Below are 18,034 nucleotides of genomic sequence, written 5' to 3' on the forward strand. Positions count from 1 at the left end.
GGAGCAAGAGGTAAGATAAATTAATACCCTATTTTGAGAGAGAGAGAGAGATAGAGATGATAAACGGAAAAAGGGTAAAAAAAATTAATACCTTTTTTTTTTTTATTGCCGCTCAATATATCAAAAATTTCCCACCAAAATTGGTGACAATATTCTTTCCTCACCAAAAGATATCAAAAATATTAAAACGTTTTGGTGACGAAAATATATTCCTCACAAATAATTTTATAATTAGTGACAAATTTGTTTCACACCAAAAGTCTCAAAATTTTGGCGCCACCAAAAAAAAAAAGCGGAAAAAATTTTGGTGACGAAACTTAATTTTTCCTCACTTAAAATGAAGTATTTATTGAGGAAAATAAATTTTTTCACCTACCATTTTCATTTTTTTATTATATGTAACAAAATTTATAAATTCCTCACGAATTATTTTTATTTAGTGACTAATTTTATTTTCTTCACTAGTTTTCGTCACCATAGGTTACTTTTGTAGTAGGTGACATCAAGAATGGGGTCTTTGGGAGTGGGTTCAACGGTTCGCCACAATGAAGAGGACGTAGATCGACCTCCGAATGCTGTGACTGACGAATTCTTCAGAATTCGACTCGACATCGTAGTTCGAATCACCATTGTCCAAGAGAGAGAGAATCCGAGAAATAGATAGTGAGCGAAGAGAGAGAGGGATAAATTTGATTTGAGAGAGCCAAATTTCTCTTTGATATATAGGTATAGAGTTGAGGCACTTTAGATATCATAAAATAATATTGTGAATCTCTTCCATTACTAAAAATGAGAAAGGGACCTTAGATTAATTTTTCCTAATATACAAGTTTAGATAAATATTATGAATTCCTAATATTACTGTTAAAAATTAGTGAATTGAGAATGTGAAGGTGACCCCAAAAAGCAAAATTAGAATTGTGCTCCCCACTCACAATTTTGCCCCGAATTCGCAAATTGGTGAACTCAGCTAGTTTGGGATGAGTTAAAAGTGGGTATGTCCAAACAATTTTCAAACTAATTCATTTGGATTTACTTTTTTAAGAGTTTTTTTTTATTGGGTTTTTTTTCCTCCTTTTGTCTTCACTGATTTTTTTTTTTTTTTGCTAAATCTTTTTTTCATTTTTTCAAAAAAATTTACTTGTTAGATCTTTCTACACTAAACAAATTTGAAAAGTAAAAACAATTAACACAGATTTTAAAAAAATAAAAATCATTAAAAACAAAAATAAAATAAAATAAAATAAAAAATAATGTGATTTTTTATATTGTACCAAACTATGGCTAATTCTAATCTACAGGAAAGAATATCGAAGAACTTATGAATCAATGCTCAATTACTTTCAATTCGTTATCTCACTGTAAAAAATTCACGAAGTAGTCACAAATTTGCTCCGTATTTGTAAACAAATGTAGACATTAAGTCAAACCAATGTAAGTCTATTTTTATAATTTGTTGTGAGCTTCACATGTTCTTTTCATTTTATATTAATCTCTATTTGTGGGTTTTGCAAGTGATACTTCAATTTTATTTATTTAATTTTTGAATTGACATGAGAATATCTATAGATATCAAAGTAAATATATTAAACTGAATAATCAATTATATAAGAAAATTTAATACGACTAATCGCAAACCCAACATCAACAACCATTACAAGAAAGGAGCACATAACATGGAACAAATAAACAACTAAATAAAGACACTCTAATAGAGAGTCAATAATCAATCTTTGCCTATGACAATGATTGACCTCCTAATCTCTCAGTTTAGAGTATACATGAGTGACTAACGGAGCTAACCCCAATTAGTTTCGAGACCCACTTCAACACGACTTAAAAATATATAAAACAAAAGGACTACTAAAAAATAGATAGAAACAAATTTAACACCTAAAATGGATTGCCCAGAAAAAACCCTTTCATCTTCTTATGTTTTATAACCTTAGAGTTAAATCTAACTCATTCTCACCATTGTTGTGTTGATTGTTTTCCCTCTCCAAGTTAACCACCTCTCTCATAGGCTCAATCACTTGACCCATCAATTGGATTGTTGCATTGTTCACTCTGCTTCCCACTTGAATAAGCCTTGTTTGGAAGACAAGTGCATTGTTGTGTTGATTGTTGCCTTGATGATTGTTTCCCCTCTCCAAGTTACCCACCTCTCTCATAGGCCTATTTAATTGACCGCTCAGTGGGATTGGCAAATGGTTGTTAACTCTGTTTCTACTATGAATAGGCCTTGTTTGGGAGAAAAAAGCATTGTTGTCTTGATTATTTTGCCTCTCTAAGTTAACCACCTCTCTCACAGGCCCATTCAATTGACTTATCAATGAGATTGTCGAATTGTTGTTAACATTGTTTCCCAATTGAATAGGCCTTGTTTGAGAGATAAGAACATTGTTGTTTTGACTTTTTTGCCTGTCCAAGTTAATAACCTCTCGCATAGGCCCATTCAATTGTCCCGATGAAATGTTGTTAATTTTGTTTCCCATTTGAATATGCCTCTTTTGAGAGATAAGGGCATTGTTGTTTTGACTGTTTTGCGTATCCAAGTTAACAACCTCTCTCACAAGCCCATTCAAATGACCCATCAATGAATTGTTGTAAACTCTATTTCCCATTTGAATAGGCCTTGTTTGGGAGATAAGAGCATTGTTGTTTTGGGTGTTTTGCGTCCCCAAGTTAACAACCTCTATCATAACCTCATGCAATTGACTCATCAATGAATTATTGTCAACACTGTTTCCCACTTGAATAGGCATTGTTTGAGAGATAAGAGCATTGTTACCTTGATTGTTTTGCTCCTCCAAGTCAATCACCTCTCTCATAGGCCCATTCAATTGACGCATCAATGGAATGGTCAAATTGTTGTTAACTCTATTTCTCACTTGAATAGGCCTTGTTTGGGAGATAACTGCATGGTTGTTGATTGTTTCCATCATGTGTTGTGTTGAGACTTGTGGTCCAAATGTTGAGTTGGTCCTGTTGTTGAGAAGGGGGACGACTCGTCGCATTGGCATGAGTAGTGACACTAATGTTGTGTTCCTCCTAGCCAAACGATGAACTTGTATTTTCGATGGTGAATTTGTCAGGTTCACACCAAGAGAAGTATTTCTTCGCCTCGACATGTCTTGCATCACATGTAGAAAGCTCACTGGCTGTGATTCTTGGGGGGGGCTGAGTTGGTAAAGAAATAGGAAGTGTATTTTCTTGGAGGTGCTGAGTTGGGAAAGAAATAGAAAGTGGGTTGTTGTTTGATGAAAATTGAGCTATTTCATGTTGTTGTGAGGAAACAAAATGGATTTCATGTTGCACATTTATAGTCTCATGGATTTCCATATGAGACGCATTGCTGGATTCTTCATTGGTGAAGCCATGCATGGTTGTGTAAAGTGGGGACCAGCCATTTCTAGACATGGCTAAAAAAAAATATTAAGAATTGAGTAAGAAAAGAATGGGCTAGCGATGATCATGACAGGAGATTAAGAAGGGGAAGGAGAGCGAAAGAGATCAATAATACTAGGTATCATGAAAGAAATATCATGAAAAGTCTTCATGAAGATTCTTCACCCTTGGATTAATTTATAATGTTTGTAGTGTTTTATTGTATGTTATGCAATCACCCTTGGATTAGTTTCATGAAGTTTTTCATGATATTTATTTCATGATGCGTAGCATTACTCGAAAGAGATAGACGGCTAAATGAACAGAAAGATAGATATAGTGATGATTGTGATAGTGAAGTGCTTGCAATACCGCTAATTTATAGCCCAGTAATTGCCATTTGAATGACAACTTTGCAATAATATATATATATATATAAAAAAAAAAAAAAACTGCATACAGATTGTACTAATTGTTAGAAATACATTTATGATATTTTGGTAGGCTACAGCTATTGCCACAACAACAATAGTTGCCAAAAACAAAATTTTAATTTTCTTTTGAGTCTTAGATTACTGTAATCCAAGCAGAATCTTAGTTATCAGTATATGGATTACGTAATGTAATGCTAATAAATTCATCCAATAAGTAGCCTAGGTCTTCTTCTTTTTTCTTAAATTTTTTTTTTTAAAAAAAAATTTGGAACAAAAATAGCTTGGGTGCAAGGAAAATAAATATAAATGCATATATTTAGAGTTTGTGTCAAGATTGCAGTCAGGGAATAAGCTTGCAAACTAGTCTAGTCATTAGAGCATCACTAATGCTATTAGGCATTTTGCATATCTGAAAATTATTGTAATTTACATATTTCACTAATGCTATTAAGTATTTTACTTATTCAAATATTATTATAATTTATATATTTTATTTTGCTTGTTCACTTTTTTATCTTTTCACTCTAACCTTACTTTTTATTTTAACTATTTATTTAAATACTATTTATTTTTATAGAATGTCACATCAGTAATAAAGATAGAGGGGTTAAACAGATTTTGCCTAACTTTTGAAAGCTAGGTACATGTAACCAATAAATGTGAATTGATACAAAATATGTAATCATATATCTAGTTGAAAAAAATAAATTATACTATAGACATTTTAACTAACAGACTTTAGTAAAGTGGATTACTACAGTGGATTCAACATTCTCTATTTTTTTTGTCGAAATTGGAGAACTTTAAAAAATTGGATAAAATTGTAACATATCATTCAAATTCAAAATCAATAGTTTACAAATTGTATCATTCTTATAAGTTTCAAAATTTTCCTTAACCATTTTGATTTAATTTAAATATTTAATGATGTCACTCTTTCATAATTTCTAATAGCTTTTTTTTTTATTGGATTTGGGATGACTGCTGTGTTAGGGACACAACAACTATTATTGTGCAGTCAAATGGGCCCATTTCGAAGTCCATTTTGATGATCTAAATCGTTCATTTTTTAGAGTGTATCAAATAGAATATACATGTAAAAATCAAGTTAACTAGATATCGTTAACTCTTTCATCTATTCACATTTGTATCTTCAAAAATAAATGACAATTGTGATTTAAAGTATTAAAATGAATACAAATGTGAGTGGATGAAAGAGTTAACGATATCTGATTAACTTAAATTGTTTTAGGTATATTGTACTCAATATAATCTAAAATGTGAACAGTTTAGATTATTAAAATGAATCCTAAAATGAACCCACAGAACTGCACAACAATCACCTCAAATCTATTTTTATTAATGACAGACCTCTATTTTAAAAAATAGAGAGGACATGAATTCTAATAAAGTAATTTTATATAAATATGATATCAAATATTACAATCTAGCATTGTTGTTAATGATATAGCAGTCTCGTGCTAGTGCTAGATTGTTATATCATTAATATCAATAGCAATGTTAGATGCACAAAATTTAAAACACAAAAAATGTCAACAACCAAAAAAAAGAAAAAAAAAAAATTGTATGATTGAGATTTATTTTATACACACAATGCATTTTTTGTACATATTATATATTTTAAGTTCGTGCACCTAGAATTATTGAAGTGACATTTAGTAATAAATTATTATTGGTAAATTTTTTTACACGAAACTATTTTGTCACTGAAAATGTATTTATTAGCGATATTTTTAATATTGTATCTTTAAAAAATCTCATTTTATTCATTTTTTGAAATGACTTTTTAATGAGGACTCTCGTGGATGACTTGGGTAAAGGCTAATTGATGGTGAGATGTTCAATAGTTTTGAATTGAGAGGGACCCCTAATGAATGACTAGGACATTTTTTTAAGGAAAAGCTGTCTTTAGTGGTTAAGATTAATTTAATTTTTTGTTTTTTATTGTTTTATTTTTATGGATGATTTAAATTTTATAATAAAATTCTTAGGTTCTATCCGAACTTTGATTCCTTCTTGCGATGAGATGCTTCAAGATTTACTAGTAGCCTATGTCCAAAATGCCGTTGCGCAATTATTCAAAACAAAACATTTTGAAATATATCATAAATCACCTAAAATTTTCGTAATCTTTAAATATTTTGCAATCTAAGTTTGAATTCCTGAACATTCAATTCAGCAATACATGAAGACTAATCCATATTTAATTTTGTCAAAGAAAAATCAAAACTAAAAATATATATTCTAACCTAAAATCGTGTGCACGTAAAATAAATTAAAATTGTCTGAACCCTTAATCTTGAAAATTTCAAACCCAAATTTAAAATTTGGATGCTCTCTTTAGGCACATTCATTTAAAGCTTGAAATATTACAATGAGTTTTAATAGCAATCTTATGACATATTTTCATAATGTTTACTTAGAATTTTATCTAAAAATATTAATATATAATTCAGATTCATTTTGTACAAAGGCCCCATAATATTTTTGATTAAATCTCTCAACCACAACTACAAAAAAAAGCGTTTTTGGCGACTAAAAATTCATTTTTCGTCGCTGAAAGTTGTATAATTGGCGACTAAAATGGATTTAGTTGCCAAAATTGAACCCTTTTGCCGACTGAAATAGTTTAGTCGCCGAATACCAGGCTTTTAGCGACTAAAAGGCAGTTTAGTCACAGAATGTAGGGGTTTTAGCGACTAAAGGTTTTTTGGTAGCCAAAAGTGACGGTTTTTGGCGACTAAAATAATTTAGTAGCCAAAAGTGATGGTTTTGGCGACTAAAAAACATTTTAGTCGCCGATTATAGGTGTTTTTCCGACTAAAAAAAGATTAGTCGCTGAAAATGAAGGTTTTTGGCTACAAAAAAAAAATAGTAGCTAAAAACAGTGAATTGGCGACTAAAATTCAGTTTAGTAGCCAAAAGGACACGTTTTTGGCGACTAAAAACAGATTTAGTAGCCAAAACTACTATTTTTAATTTCAACTTGTTTTTTTACCGACAAAAAAATAATTAGTAGCCCAAAAATCATAGAATTGGCAACTAAATAATGGATTTAGTCGCCAAAAGTGGCCTAAAATTTTTTTTAATAAATAATTTATTTTTTACATAAATTAGTATTGAATTAAAATAATTATATTTATATATATTGTTTTGTATTAATACTGTCAATATATTATATAAATAATATATATTGCAAATATATTCATGTGATGTTGTAGTGGCATAGTGGAGGGAGTGTGTTGCAAAAAATGTTGCAATGTGGGATGGTTGGGCACGGTTCGAAACTCAGAAAAACCAAAAAAAAGTGGTTTTTTTTTTTCCGACGGAACACCTTTGGCGACTAATATTTTAGTCGCCAAAAGTCTTGATTTTGGCGACTAAGCCGTTTAGTCGGCGATTGATTGAGTATTGGCGACTAAATTATTAGTCGGTAAATGTATGATTTTCAAAAGGCTAAAACACTATTGGCGACTAACATTTTAGTCGCGAAAGACCTGTCTTTTGGCGACTAAAAAAATATTAGTCGCCAATGCCTACGCTGACAGCGTATATACGCGATAAATGTGGCGACTAAAGAATTTTGTCGGGGAAAGTCAAATTTTGACTTTCGGCGACTAAAAATAGACTTTTGGCGACTAAAAATTTAGTCGCCAAAAGTGACTTTTCTTGTAGTGCACATTTCACATTTCATGATCATTCTTGACAATTTTTTATGGTAAGTAGACTTTTTCTAATAATAATAGAAAACATACAGTTCACATTATTATAATAACAAATTTGAAGCACGTGATTGGTGAAATCTCAATGTTTTGGATTTTAATTAATTGTCATGGTATAGAAATTAATTGTCATAGGTCGTCAGTAGCAATCTCATGACATATTTTCATAATTTTTATCTAAAATTTTATCTAGAAATATTGATGTATAATTTAGATTCATTTTGTACAAAGACCCCATAATATTTTTAATTAAATCTCTCAACCACACTTCACATTTCATGATAATTTACTTGACAATTTTTTATGGTAGATAGACTTTCTCTAATAATAATAGAAAAAATACAATTCACATTATTATAATAACAATTTTGAATCACGTAATTGGTGAAATCTCAATGTTTTGGATATTAATTAATTGTCATGGTATAAAAATTAAATATCATAGGTTGTCAATAGCAATCTCATGACGTATTTTCATAATTTTTATTTAGAATTTTATCTGAAAATATTAATGTGTAGTTTAGATTCGTTTTGTATAAAGAACACATAATATTTTTAATTAAATCTCTCAACCACACTTCACATTTAATAATAATTTTCTTGACAATTTTTTATGGTAAGTAGACTTTTTCTAATAATAATAAAAAAAAATACAATTCACATTATTATAATAACAAATTTTATGGTAAAGCACGTAGTTGGTGAAGTCTCAATGTTTTGGATTTTAATTAATTGTCATGGTATAGAAATTAAATGTGACAAGTTGTCAACAATTTAGATTTTACCAAGTTACTATATTTAGATTTGGTGCTACAAGTATCAATTAATGTACTAATGACATTATTATTGATCCTACTGATTAATCATATTTAAAAATATCAAAAATTTCTTAAATTATGTCACATCATTAATTGATACACTAGTTAGTAGATTAATTGGTGCATATAGTATTATTCATTTAGATTTTACCAAATCTTTTCAATAAATTTTACAATGGTCTTCATATTTAATAGGGCTGGAAATTATGATAATTATTCAAAAAAGAAAAAAATAGAGCATTCCTATTCAAATATAAAAATTAGACTTATTTTTCAAGTATGATATAACAATCAATTAAAATATTTAAAGTAATACTCTCTTTTATATCTTTTTTAATTATTAACTAACCATATTACTTACAAATCATTAATCCTAAAAAATAAGTTTAAAAAGTGAATTTACGTACCATTTTACTTCAAGAAAATCAATAAATGTGCCCCTCTCTCTCTCTCATTTCTGTAGTGGGGTCCATTCATGTGGGGCAGGGTGGTAGATCCATTGTCAATCTGTCATATTAAGAAAATTGATTAAATAGTAATATTTTCTTAAAAAAATTAAAAAATATATATATATTTTAAAATTTTTGGATAAATTACACCAAGTTCCTTTTATGTTTAGTTACTTTCTCACTTTGACCCTTAAAATTTATTTTTTCCCATTTGGATCCTTGCTATTTAATTTTTTTTTTCACTTTACTCTTAAAACTAATTTTTATTCAAAATTAGAAATAAAATATCACAATAATTGTCACATAACATAAAAATATATTATTATGTTAGAGTTTAAATTTATGTTAGAGGTATGAGTTATACATAATAAAATATTTGTATATTCCGTGACTGTCTATGTGTCATGTTCTATCTAATATTTATCAGAAATTAACATTAAAGTAAGAAAAAAAACTTGAAATATAAAGGATCAAAGTTGAAAAAAATAAATAAATAAACTTTAAGAACGAAAGTGGAAAACTGACCAAACATAAAGGGAGCAAAATATAATTTACTCTAATTTTTTTAAGCTCTCTTTGATTCACATATTATGAGATTATTGGAATAATTAATTTTTAAAAAGAAATACTTATCTAATACACACGTGTGGCGGGGTAAAAAATTCTCTCAAAATTAATTAATTTGAATAAAAAGTTTGAATTAAATAATAGATTATTTTATTCTAAAATTATTTCATTTAATTTTATCCACACATCGAATGTAAATTACCAGGCGAAGAATGAAAGCAATGATTTACCATCATTAAAATACATTTAATATAATAATTTTCATATACTAACTATCATTTAATACAATATAAATGAATACACCAAGTGTGACGGCCGGGTCTCTTTTTCTCTTTCCTCTTTCCCTCCCTTTGGTTTTGTTCTTCTTTTGTTTCCATTTGGACTTGAAACGTTCAGAAATTTGCTCTAAAAATTTAAGTCCTTGTTCTTGTTTTGTTTAGTGTTGATTGTACTAGTTCCAGAAAGCGTTGGGTCAGGTTCGGAGTGGCCGGGAGTCGAACCAGAAAATTTTCTGGACTGGTTGGCAGGCCGCACATGCGGGGGCCCAGGGCCGCACGTGTAAGAGGGTGAGGCCGCACGTGCAGAATTCAGGGGAGGCTTGAGCTTCATTCTGTCTAAATTGCACGAGCGGAGAGAGGTGCGGGAAAGAAACCCCGCACGTGCGGGGAAGGCCGCACGTATGGAAGGGGGCGCTCCGCACGTGCGAAGAAGAGCGCCGCACGTGCGACAGACGGGCAGCCAGATCTCTGTTTTTTTTACCCTTTTGGCCGAAGTTGTATCACATTTGTGGGGCTTTTCTCTCACTCTATACTTCATTTCTCTCCTCCTTCTCTCTAGAAACCCTAACCAAAACACTTAAACACTTTGATTTCCTTGCAAATCCTTGGATCTAAAACATCATCATCCCTCCTTAATCTTGAAGATCAAGCTTGGACTTCTCTTGGTATAGGAGAAATTGAAGAATACCCTATTGAAGCTAGGGTTTCATTTTGTCCATCATCAAGACCTTGAGGTAGGAATTTCTTGAGTCATATATTCATGTTTTGCTTCATAAAATGTTGATTTTAAAGCTTTCATGAGGTTATTGTGTTGGTTTAATTTTGCACTAAGTGAAAAGAGAGAGAAAGGGAGTTTTGAAAGAGGGGTTTAAATCTCAACTCCTTTGTTCTTCCTAGGGGGCTTTCCTTTTAATTGACTTATGAAATGTGATTTTGGGTTGGTTTACACTTTGAAGTGGACAAATGTTGGATTTTTGGTGAAAACCCTAGAAATTGGGGTTTTTGGAAAGATGGAAATGTCCTTGGTACTTTTATTCTTCTTGCATTAAAAAGAATAGATGAGTGTAGATTTCATGGGTGTTTTTGAAAAATGACCATCATATGACATTTATGTTGAAATGGAAAACTTTCTTTCAAAGGAGATGACAAAATTGTTATGCACTATAGATTATGTGAATCATGAATCATGGAGATTTATGTTGAAAATATCACATGTGGCTTTGGAAGGATTAAGTTGATTAGAATTGTGTATGATGGAAAAATCATTGTTGTGTGTTGAAGGCACATGGTTATTTGTGTGAAACAACATTAAAGAGAGAAGACGAGAAATGGAATTGTTTTGCCTTTGTTGTTAAGGCATGTGAAATTGGAAAAGTGTTATGAGATATAGAAAGATCATGGCATTGCATTTTCATTCTATTGTTATTTTGCATTGCAATTTCGTTTGAAGATATTTATTTCATGAAAGAAAATGATGCTGTGATAAGAACTATGGAAATGTGACATGGGGTAAATACGTGGTAAGTCCGGATAGGAGGTGTAGTTAATCTTAATAAGTTGGCCTGAGTGTCCATGGTAAAAGACCAGAAAATCGCGCAGATAGGTGTCAAGCCTTCCGGTTAATACTGGTAAAAATGACAATTTGGTAGCACTTGTAGAGTCTACTTCCAGACACCAGCCTAGGGATTACCAGTGTCGTATTTACAGCCCCTATTGATTAAAATTTGAAAATTTGAAATGTATTATTATTGTAAGCTTGTATTGAAAAAAACGAAAATCTTCAAGAAGAGCACGAAATGAATTTTCTTTAAAAGAGCATGGCATGACATGGACATTTGCATTTTTATTGAGAATTGTATAACTGTATATACTTTGTGAGAATCCTCTACTGAGCTTATGCTCATCCCTATGGGATTTGGTGCAGGTAAAGATGTGGTGATCCCGCCAAACTGAGGGCGTGGATATTTTTGAGAAGAGTAAATAGCTCTCTTATTTTGTTGTAATTCTTTTTGTAAGCCAAGGGCTAATGTGTATGGGTCCGAGAGGCCATTTTGTGTAATCGGGCTATTGTCTTGGAAGATGTAAGCTCTTAAGGGCATTTTATTGTTTGAGAATAGATGCTTCACATGCTATAGATTCACGTGTTCTTTGTTTCGTTGAATGTATACCGCATGTGGAACGTTTGTATTAAACTCATTTATTAAATATGTGAAGATATAAGGACGTGTTATCATTTAGTGAATGTTCATTAATGTGGGTAGTCCATGTTGAATTATTTCGGGGCGTTACACCAAGGCATTAACAAACACATTTACTTTAAAGTTAATTACCTTTTAGTCCCTAGAAGATATAAATTTTGTCATTTTAATTTTTAATATTATATCCATTTAATTCTTAATATGTAAAATTTGTTTCGATTTGGTCCTCCCAACCTCTTCCATATATAGATACCGTGAATTTAAGGGCAAATGTGTAAATGCAATTGAAAAAATCAACATATGCAATATGTGTCATTTTGTTCTCAACATTTATATTAATGTAAAAAAAAGTATTTCAACTTGGTGACTAAAAAAAAAGTAATTAATCACTTTTTTGGAGAAATTATAACCAAAAAAAAAAAAATCCCTTACAATAAAATAAATTTTGAATTTTGAATTTATCAATTTAAACTATAATCTTTTGATTAGTTTTCAATCTAAATCATTTATCTATTTCAGTTAAGTAAAATTGATTAAAAAAATAAGTATTTTAATCATTAAAGTTAATGACAAAGGGTATTTTAGACATTTTATGTGTACCTACATTGAGTTTAATGACTAAAACAATATTTTTCTATCAACTTTATTTAACAAAAATAGGCAAATAGTTTAGAGTGAAAACAAATAAAAAAATTATGGTTTAGATTAATAAAATTAAAAATTCAAGATTTATTTTGTTATAAGATTCAAACCATAAATTTTTTTTCTTTTGTGATTGTTCCTTTATTTTATGTAGAGTGAAACTATTTGCCAATGTACCATGCAGAATGTTTCACAAAGAAAATACAAGACGATGAGGCCCATAAATAGGTCCCACATATGAGAGCCCACCTTCTTATACGTGTGAATGACTTTTGTACAAGTAGCATAACTGTTTTGTGTAATACATTTTTATTTCAAATGAAACGTCTTGCTAATGATGTTTCATTATATTTAATAAGTTTTAAATTTTCTTGAATCTAAAATAATAATTAAATAAATTAATATAACATTAAATAGAATATTAGAGAATCTAAATATTTTACATTCTACCAAATGTCACTACAAAAAAAATTATTTTTTGCGACGGCAAAACGCCGTCACAAATACCCCAAACGCCGTCTCAAAAGGTTTTTGCGACGGTAAAATGGCTTTTTGCGACGGCAAGTGGGGGTCGCAACAAAAGGGGTTACAAAAGGGTTTTAGCGATGGCAAGTGCCGTCGCCTTTGTTTTTGCGACGGGAAAATGCCTTTTTTGCAACGGAAAATTTCTGTCGCCAATAATGGATGAAAATCTGAGTTTTTTGCAACGGCACAGTATTGCCGTCGCTAAAAGGGTTTTTTGCGACGGCAAAATTACCGTCACTAAAAGTGTATTTGAGACAGCAACATGAGCCGTCGTTAATGACTATTGTCGACGGCAATGATACCGTCGCTAAAGGCCTTATTTTTCAATTCAATTCCGTACCTTTTGCGACAGTATAGGTACCGTCGCAAAAAGCCTGATTCAATTTTCTTTTTGAGACGGGGTGTTCTGCCATCTCAAAAAAAAATTTAAAAAAAAAACCCTGTATTAAAATTATTAAAAATATGAAAATAACCTGTATTAAATGAAAAATAATTTTAAAAAAAAATCGATAATTACATAATAATATAAATCCATACATAAACAAAAGTTGACACATGATGAATATTCATAATGTTGTTCCATTCATAACAATACATAAATAAAAATTCATAACAATAAAAATTATACCACTGCATAATGTCGCATAATACATACATAATGTTGTTCACAAATTTAAATAACATAAATCAAAATCAAATTTCAACATGAACTGCTTCAATTTGAACTACAATCTCTCTCTCTCTCTCTCTCTCTCTCCAAGTAAAACATCCACCAGAAACAGAATAACAAGAAAATTCAGGAGGCAAGAAACTATTCTCCATAACTTTTAGGTGAGCTCAAAAAACTCCTGGCAGCATCTAAACTCATTTCTTCATACACCTACATGAGTCATTATTTTATATAGATAAATAATAACAAATAAAAAAAAATCCAATCAGGAAAGTAAAATAATAGCGTTTAATGGAGGACAAATTTTATGATTCTTCGATAGTAGAATATGCATACAAGTTTCTTGTGAATGCTTCGAAAAGCCTTGCAAAATTGTTCTGCCTTTGCTGCACCCACCAGTAACATGTGCACCAAAAGTTAGTTGTTATGCCCATTTTGTGTTAATATTTTCTTTTGCTATTTTCTGACAAGACCTCAATTAAGAGCATGCCCAACCTCAGGTTTTATTATTGTATTTGGACACCTGGCTAATGCCAGCCCAATATCAAATAACCTCGCATCCACTATAAGTAAACTTTGGGGAATATGAGCTTGCCACATGAATGAATCCCCAAAAATCCCTTCTGTCAGATCTCTATCCCTTGTTAGCTTAATAAGATAAAACTTTTACAAACCTCATATTAATAATAGCAGAAGCTAAAATGGCAACTAACTTAGGGCTAGGCCATGAGCAGGCCCAAGCATGATCTGAACTTAGGTTTGGGATTAACGTGAAACAAAGTGTAGCACAATTTGCAAGACGATATGTCATTGTGCCATTTAATGTTTGTACTTTTTCCAAGACGACATGTTCCGCTAAATCAAAGACCAAAATGCACTATCACTTCTCAACCCATGCCCTTTTCGGTTGTCTTCTTATTCATGTTACACCTTAGTTCTACCACATCCCCACCATCAAATTTATTGGTCTTGAATGCAGATGAGCAAATCATCCCAAATCAAGCATTCTTTCATTATGTTAAAAACCCACCCACTCAAAATGGTTTCATTTCTACTTTTATAGTTGTCTCAACAGTCCTCCATCTCAAATTTCCCTCCTTAAACAGGATCAATTTGTGAAAATGTTTTCTAACTACCTAACATGATATCAAATAGAATAACCTGGCATGTAGATAAATTAAATAAAAAAAAAAAAGACCCAACTAAAAGGGTGTTTCGTATAGATGCTATATCTATATGGGCAGTATCTATTCACTCTCATTACGAATAATCAACCCATACATCGAAAACAATCTTTATAATTTAGCTATGTTGGTTGATTGTCTTATTTGATATTCATTATGAATATTAAATATGCTATTACGATTTTTTGAGTAAACATATCTCCAAAGAGATGAAAAATATGAAATGGAAACTCTAACCGGAAAATTGAAGCAATAATAGTATCATCGAAAAATTAGATGCTAGTTCTCCTGAGATAAGAATGCAAATTTCATATAGAATGCTTATGTTCCACACTAAAAGTATAATGAAATGTGGTTGTCAAGGAGAGTTAACTTCAAAGCAAAAAAAAAATATTGCTATTTATAATTTCCATGCACACAGTGATCACACATTAAAATTAATTACTGCGCTGTGAGTATATTTATTATGTTCATAAAGTGTGACCACCACAAGCATTCGTACCTTCTTTTCTGCAGCCATCTTTAATTTCGCCCAAAATGAGAGTTATTGAAGAGTCTTTCAATATAGTAAAAAACTCATGGCCATAATAATACTAACCCTCCATACATCTTTGACGAGTATGAACACAAAGATCCATAGCCATTGTCTCCCGTCTATCAAAAGAGAAACAACCACTCAAATAAGAACCACAAGAACAGGGGTGGAGTTAAAAAATTAATTAAGTGGACAAAACAGTGAAAAAATTAAATAATAAAATACTGACATAAACACCAATGCAGGAAAAAGAGCAGACAATAAATTTATTTAGCACATAAATTTCAATAGATACCAAACAGTTTTTCAAATTAAAAAATTCAACTTTTAAAGTTTTCAGTAGTTAATTTTTAGTTTTAGGAAACAATGCCTAAGTAACAAAATTAAAACAATATAGAAAAATAAGCAGGCACATTGCCATAAATGTACCAAAGAAAACTTGTAACTGGAAAAAAAAAAAAATGAATAACAAGATCTAAAAATATCAAATGACCATAGCACCAAGGAAATAACAAAGAAATTAAATGCCACAACATTGACATACTGATAAAGATCCATATCCATAAAGGCTGCCTGAAGAAAGCATGCCTAAGCCTCTCATTTATGATTGAACCACTTTTTCCAATTATACAACCAATAACTTTAGATGGAACAAGAAGCCGGATAGTTACAGTGTCATCATCTTCGTCATTTATCTTTCCCTTGCAGCAATAAAACTGCTTCAACTGCTATGGATTTCATGTCATCCATGGACTGCCAAAAAAAGTGGTGCAAAAAATATCAAGACACATGGAATGAAGAATACCCTCAATAGCAGGTTTCCCAACCCAACAACCCAGAACATGATCCAACATTAAATAAATGGATACAGATAAATGATGGTATTTAGATGCCATTACATACAGTCATCAAAATAAAAATAAATGGGGCACAATAAATGAAGTAAAAAACAATTCTTCAAAAAAATAATGCTATTTTGCATCAAACACTCTAGAGTTGCAAGAAACACAAGTCGTGCCTCAGCAAGTTAAAGAAGTCATGACACAACCATCAAGTGTTAAATATTTATAAACACATGCTTTATTGTAAAGGTATTTTACAAACCCATGATAGCACGTAGAGATGATCCAAATGTACATATATATGTGTGTGTGTGTGTGTGTGTGTGTGTGTGTGTGTAGTAACTTGATCTAGGTCACAATTCCCCAATCAAAGTTAAAAACAGTGAGGAAATCAAGAGGCAAAGCAGTTTCTCCCTGTCCTCCTGCTACCTTTTGAGCACTTGACAAAGAACTCAGAATATAAATAAAAAGGAAGCAGAAAGAAAGCTACACCTCTGTTGAGGTGATGGAGATGATACATTCATCACGATCAGCCTTATCATCAACCTCAACACGAGCACCACTGGCCTGTCTCACACTTTTGATTGAACCCCCTCCCTTGCCAATAACGCGGCCAATCATGTCAGAAGGGCACAACACTCTCACAATTAACTCCTCTGAAATTGCAAACAATGCTCTCTTCCTTTGTAGTTTGTATTGACATTTATTCATTGGTAATGGCAAAATTTACATCACAATAAACAATAACCCATACCAAAAAAAAAAAATCCAGGCTACCAAAAAACCAAAAGAAAAAAAACAAAACAACACAACAAAATTGGTTACAACACATTAAACAAAACAAGAATTCTTGAGAGAGACAGAAAGAAAACTGTGAGAAGACAATAGTTTCAGACAAACAAGGTTACAACACATTAAAAAATTTAAAAAATAAAAAAAATCTAGCAAATAGTTTATCGGATACAAATCCAAAGAGTGAAGAGTCTTTCAATAAACAAAAAATACAAATTATAAGAACTTATTATAAACCTAATTCGCGAACGCTGATATACTGTTGGAAAACCTAGGAAACGATCGTACCTGCAGATGAGAGAATCCAATTGAACAAAAACCCTAGGCGAAGGGAACACAAAGATGCAAAACCAGAGAGTGAGACTGATGAGATGAGAGAGTGATGGAGACAGATCAGATCAGAGAGATATCTGATATATATATATATATATGTATATATATAAAACAAAAAAAAAACAACGATCGGGGCGAGAGAGAAAGAGAGAGACAGAGATTGAGAGAGAGAGAGAGAGAGTTTACCTGTGAGTAGATCGACGGTGCGATGAGATGAACAACGAGAGTCATAGAGTGATCGGTGCAGATATGAAGAACAACGAAACGAGAGAGTGAGAGAGAGAGAGAGAGAGAGAGAGAGAGAAAGAGAGAGATATTTGGTAGAAATTAAGGATTTTGGTTCTAAGAGATTGGGGATTTTGGGAGGGCGTGGGAATGGAAAAAAATGGGGGAACCAAGCAGGCGGGATTGGGAAAAATAATAATAATAATAATAATAATAATAATAATAATAATAATAATAATAATAATAATAATAATTTTCATCATAAATGAATATTTAAATAATAAAAATAAATAAATAATAATTTTCATTTTCATCATAAATGAATATTTAATGAATGAAAAATTATTATTATTATTTTTTATTTGGTAGAAGTAAGGATAATATTTTAATGAAAAATATTTTCTATTAAGAG

General features: G+C 31.1%; 1 protein-coding gene across 1 annotated transcript; it reads right to left on the minus strand.

Annotated features, from left to right (window-relative positions):
* Positions 1 to 13,597: 13,597 nt before the first annotated feature.
* On the minus strand, positions 13,598 to 17,721 carry LOC114301621 (KH domain-containing protein At4g18375-like). Its single transcript, XM_082875505.1, has 6 exons — positions 17,584 to 17,721; positions 17,353 to 17,385; positions 16,765 to 16,928; positions 15,494 to 15,549; positions 14,048 to 14,097; positions 13,598 to 13,921 (listed from the first exon to the last, which is right to left on the minus strand). Exons 3-6 carry the CDS (start codon positions 16,891 to 16,893, stop codon positions 13,914 to 13,916), a joined length of 243 nt encoding a protein of 80 aa, XP_082731631.1. The 5' UTR covers positions 16,894 to 16,928; positions 17,353 to 17,385; positions 17,584 to 17,721; the 3' UTR covers positions 13,598 to 13,913.
* Between the last annotated feature and the right edge of the window lie 313 nt (positions 17,722 to 18,034).

This window comes from Camellia sinensis, chromosome 6 (assembly GCF_055761805.1).
Source record: "Camellia sinensis isolate YWXY chromosome 6, ASM5576180v1, whole genome shotgun sequence".
In the NCBI taxonomy this organism is placed as follows: Eukaryota; Viridiplantae; Streptophyta; class Magnoliopsida; order Ericales; family Theaceae; genus Camellia; species Camellia sinensis.

Excerpts from the sequence above, each read along its gene's own strand:
- LOC114301621 (XM_082875505.1), bottom strand. The coding sequence starts at position 16,893 with ATGATTGGCCGCGTTATTGGCAAGGGAGGGGGTTCAATCAAAAGTGTG. Across the intron at positions 15,550-16,764 it reads TCTCCATCACCTCAACAGAG|ACGGGAGACAATGGCTATGG; the intron begins GTGTAGCTTTCT and ends CTCTTTTGATAG. Across the intron at positions 14,098-15,493 it reads TCGTCAAAGATGTATGGAGG|CAAAGGCAGAACAATTTTGC; the intron begins GTTAGTATTATT and ends TGGTGGGTGCAG.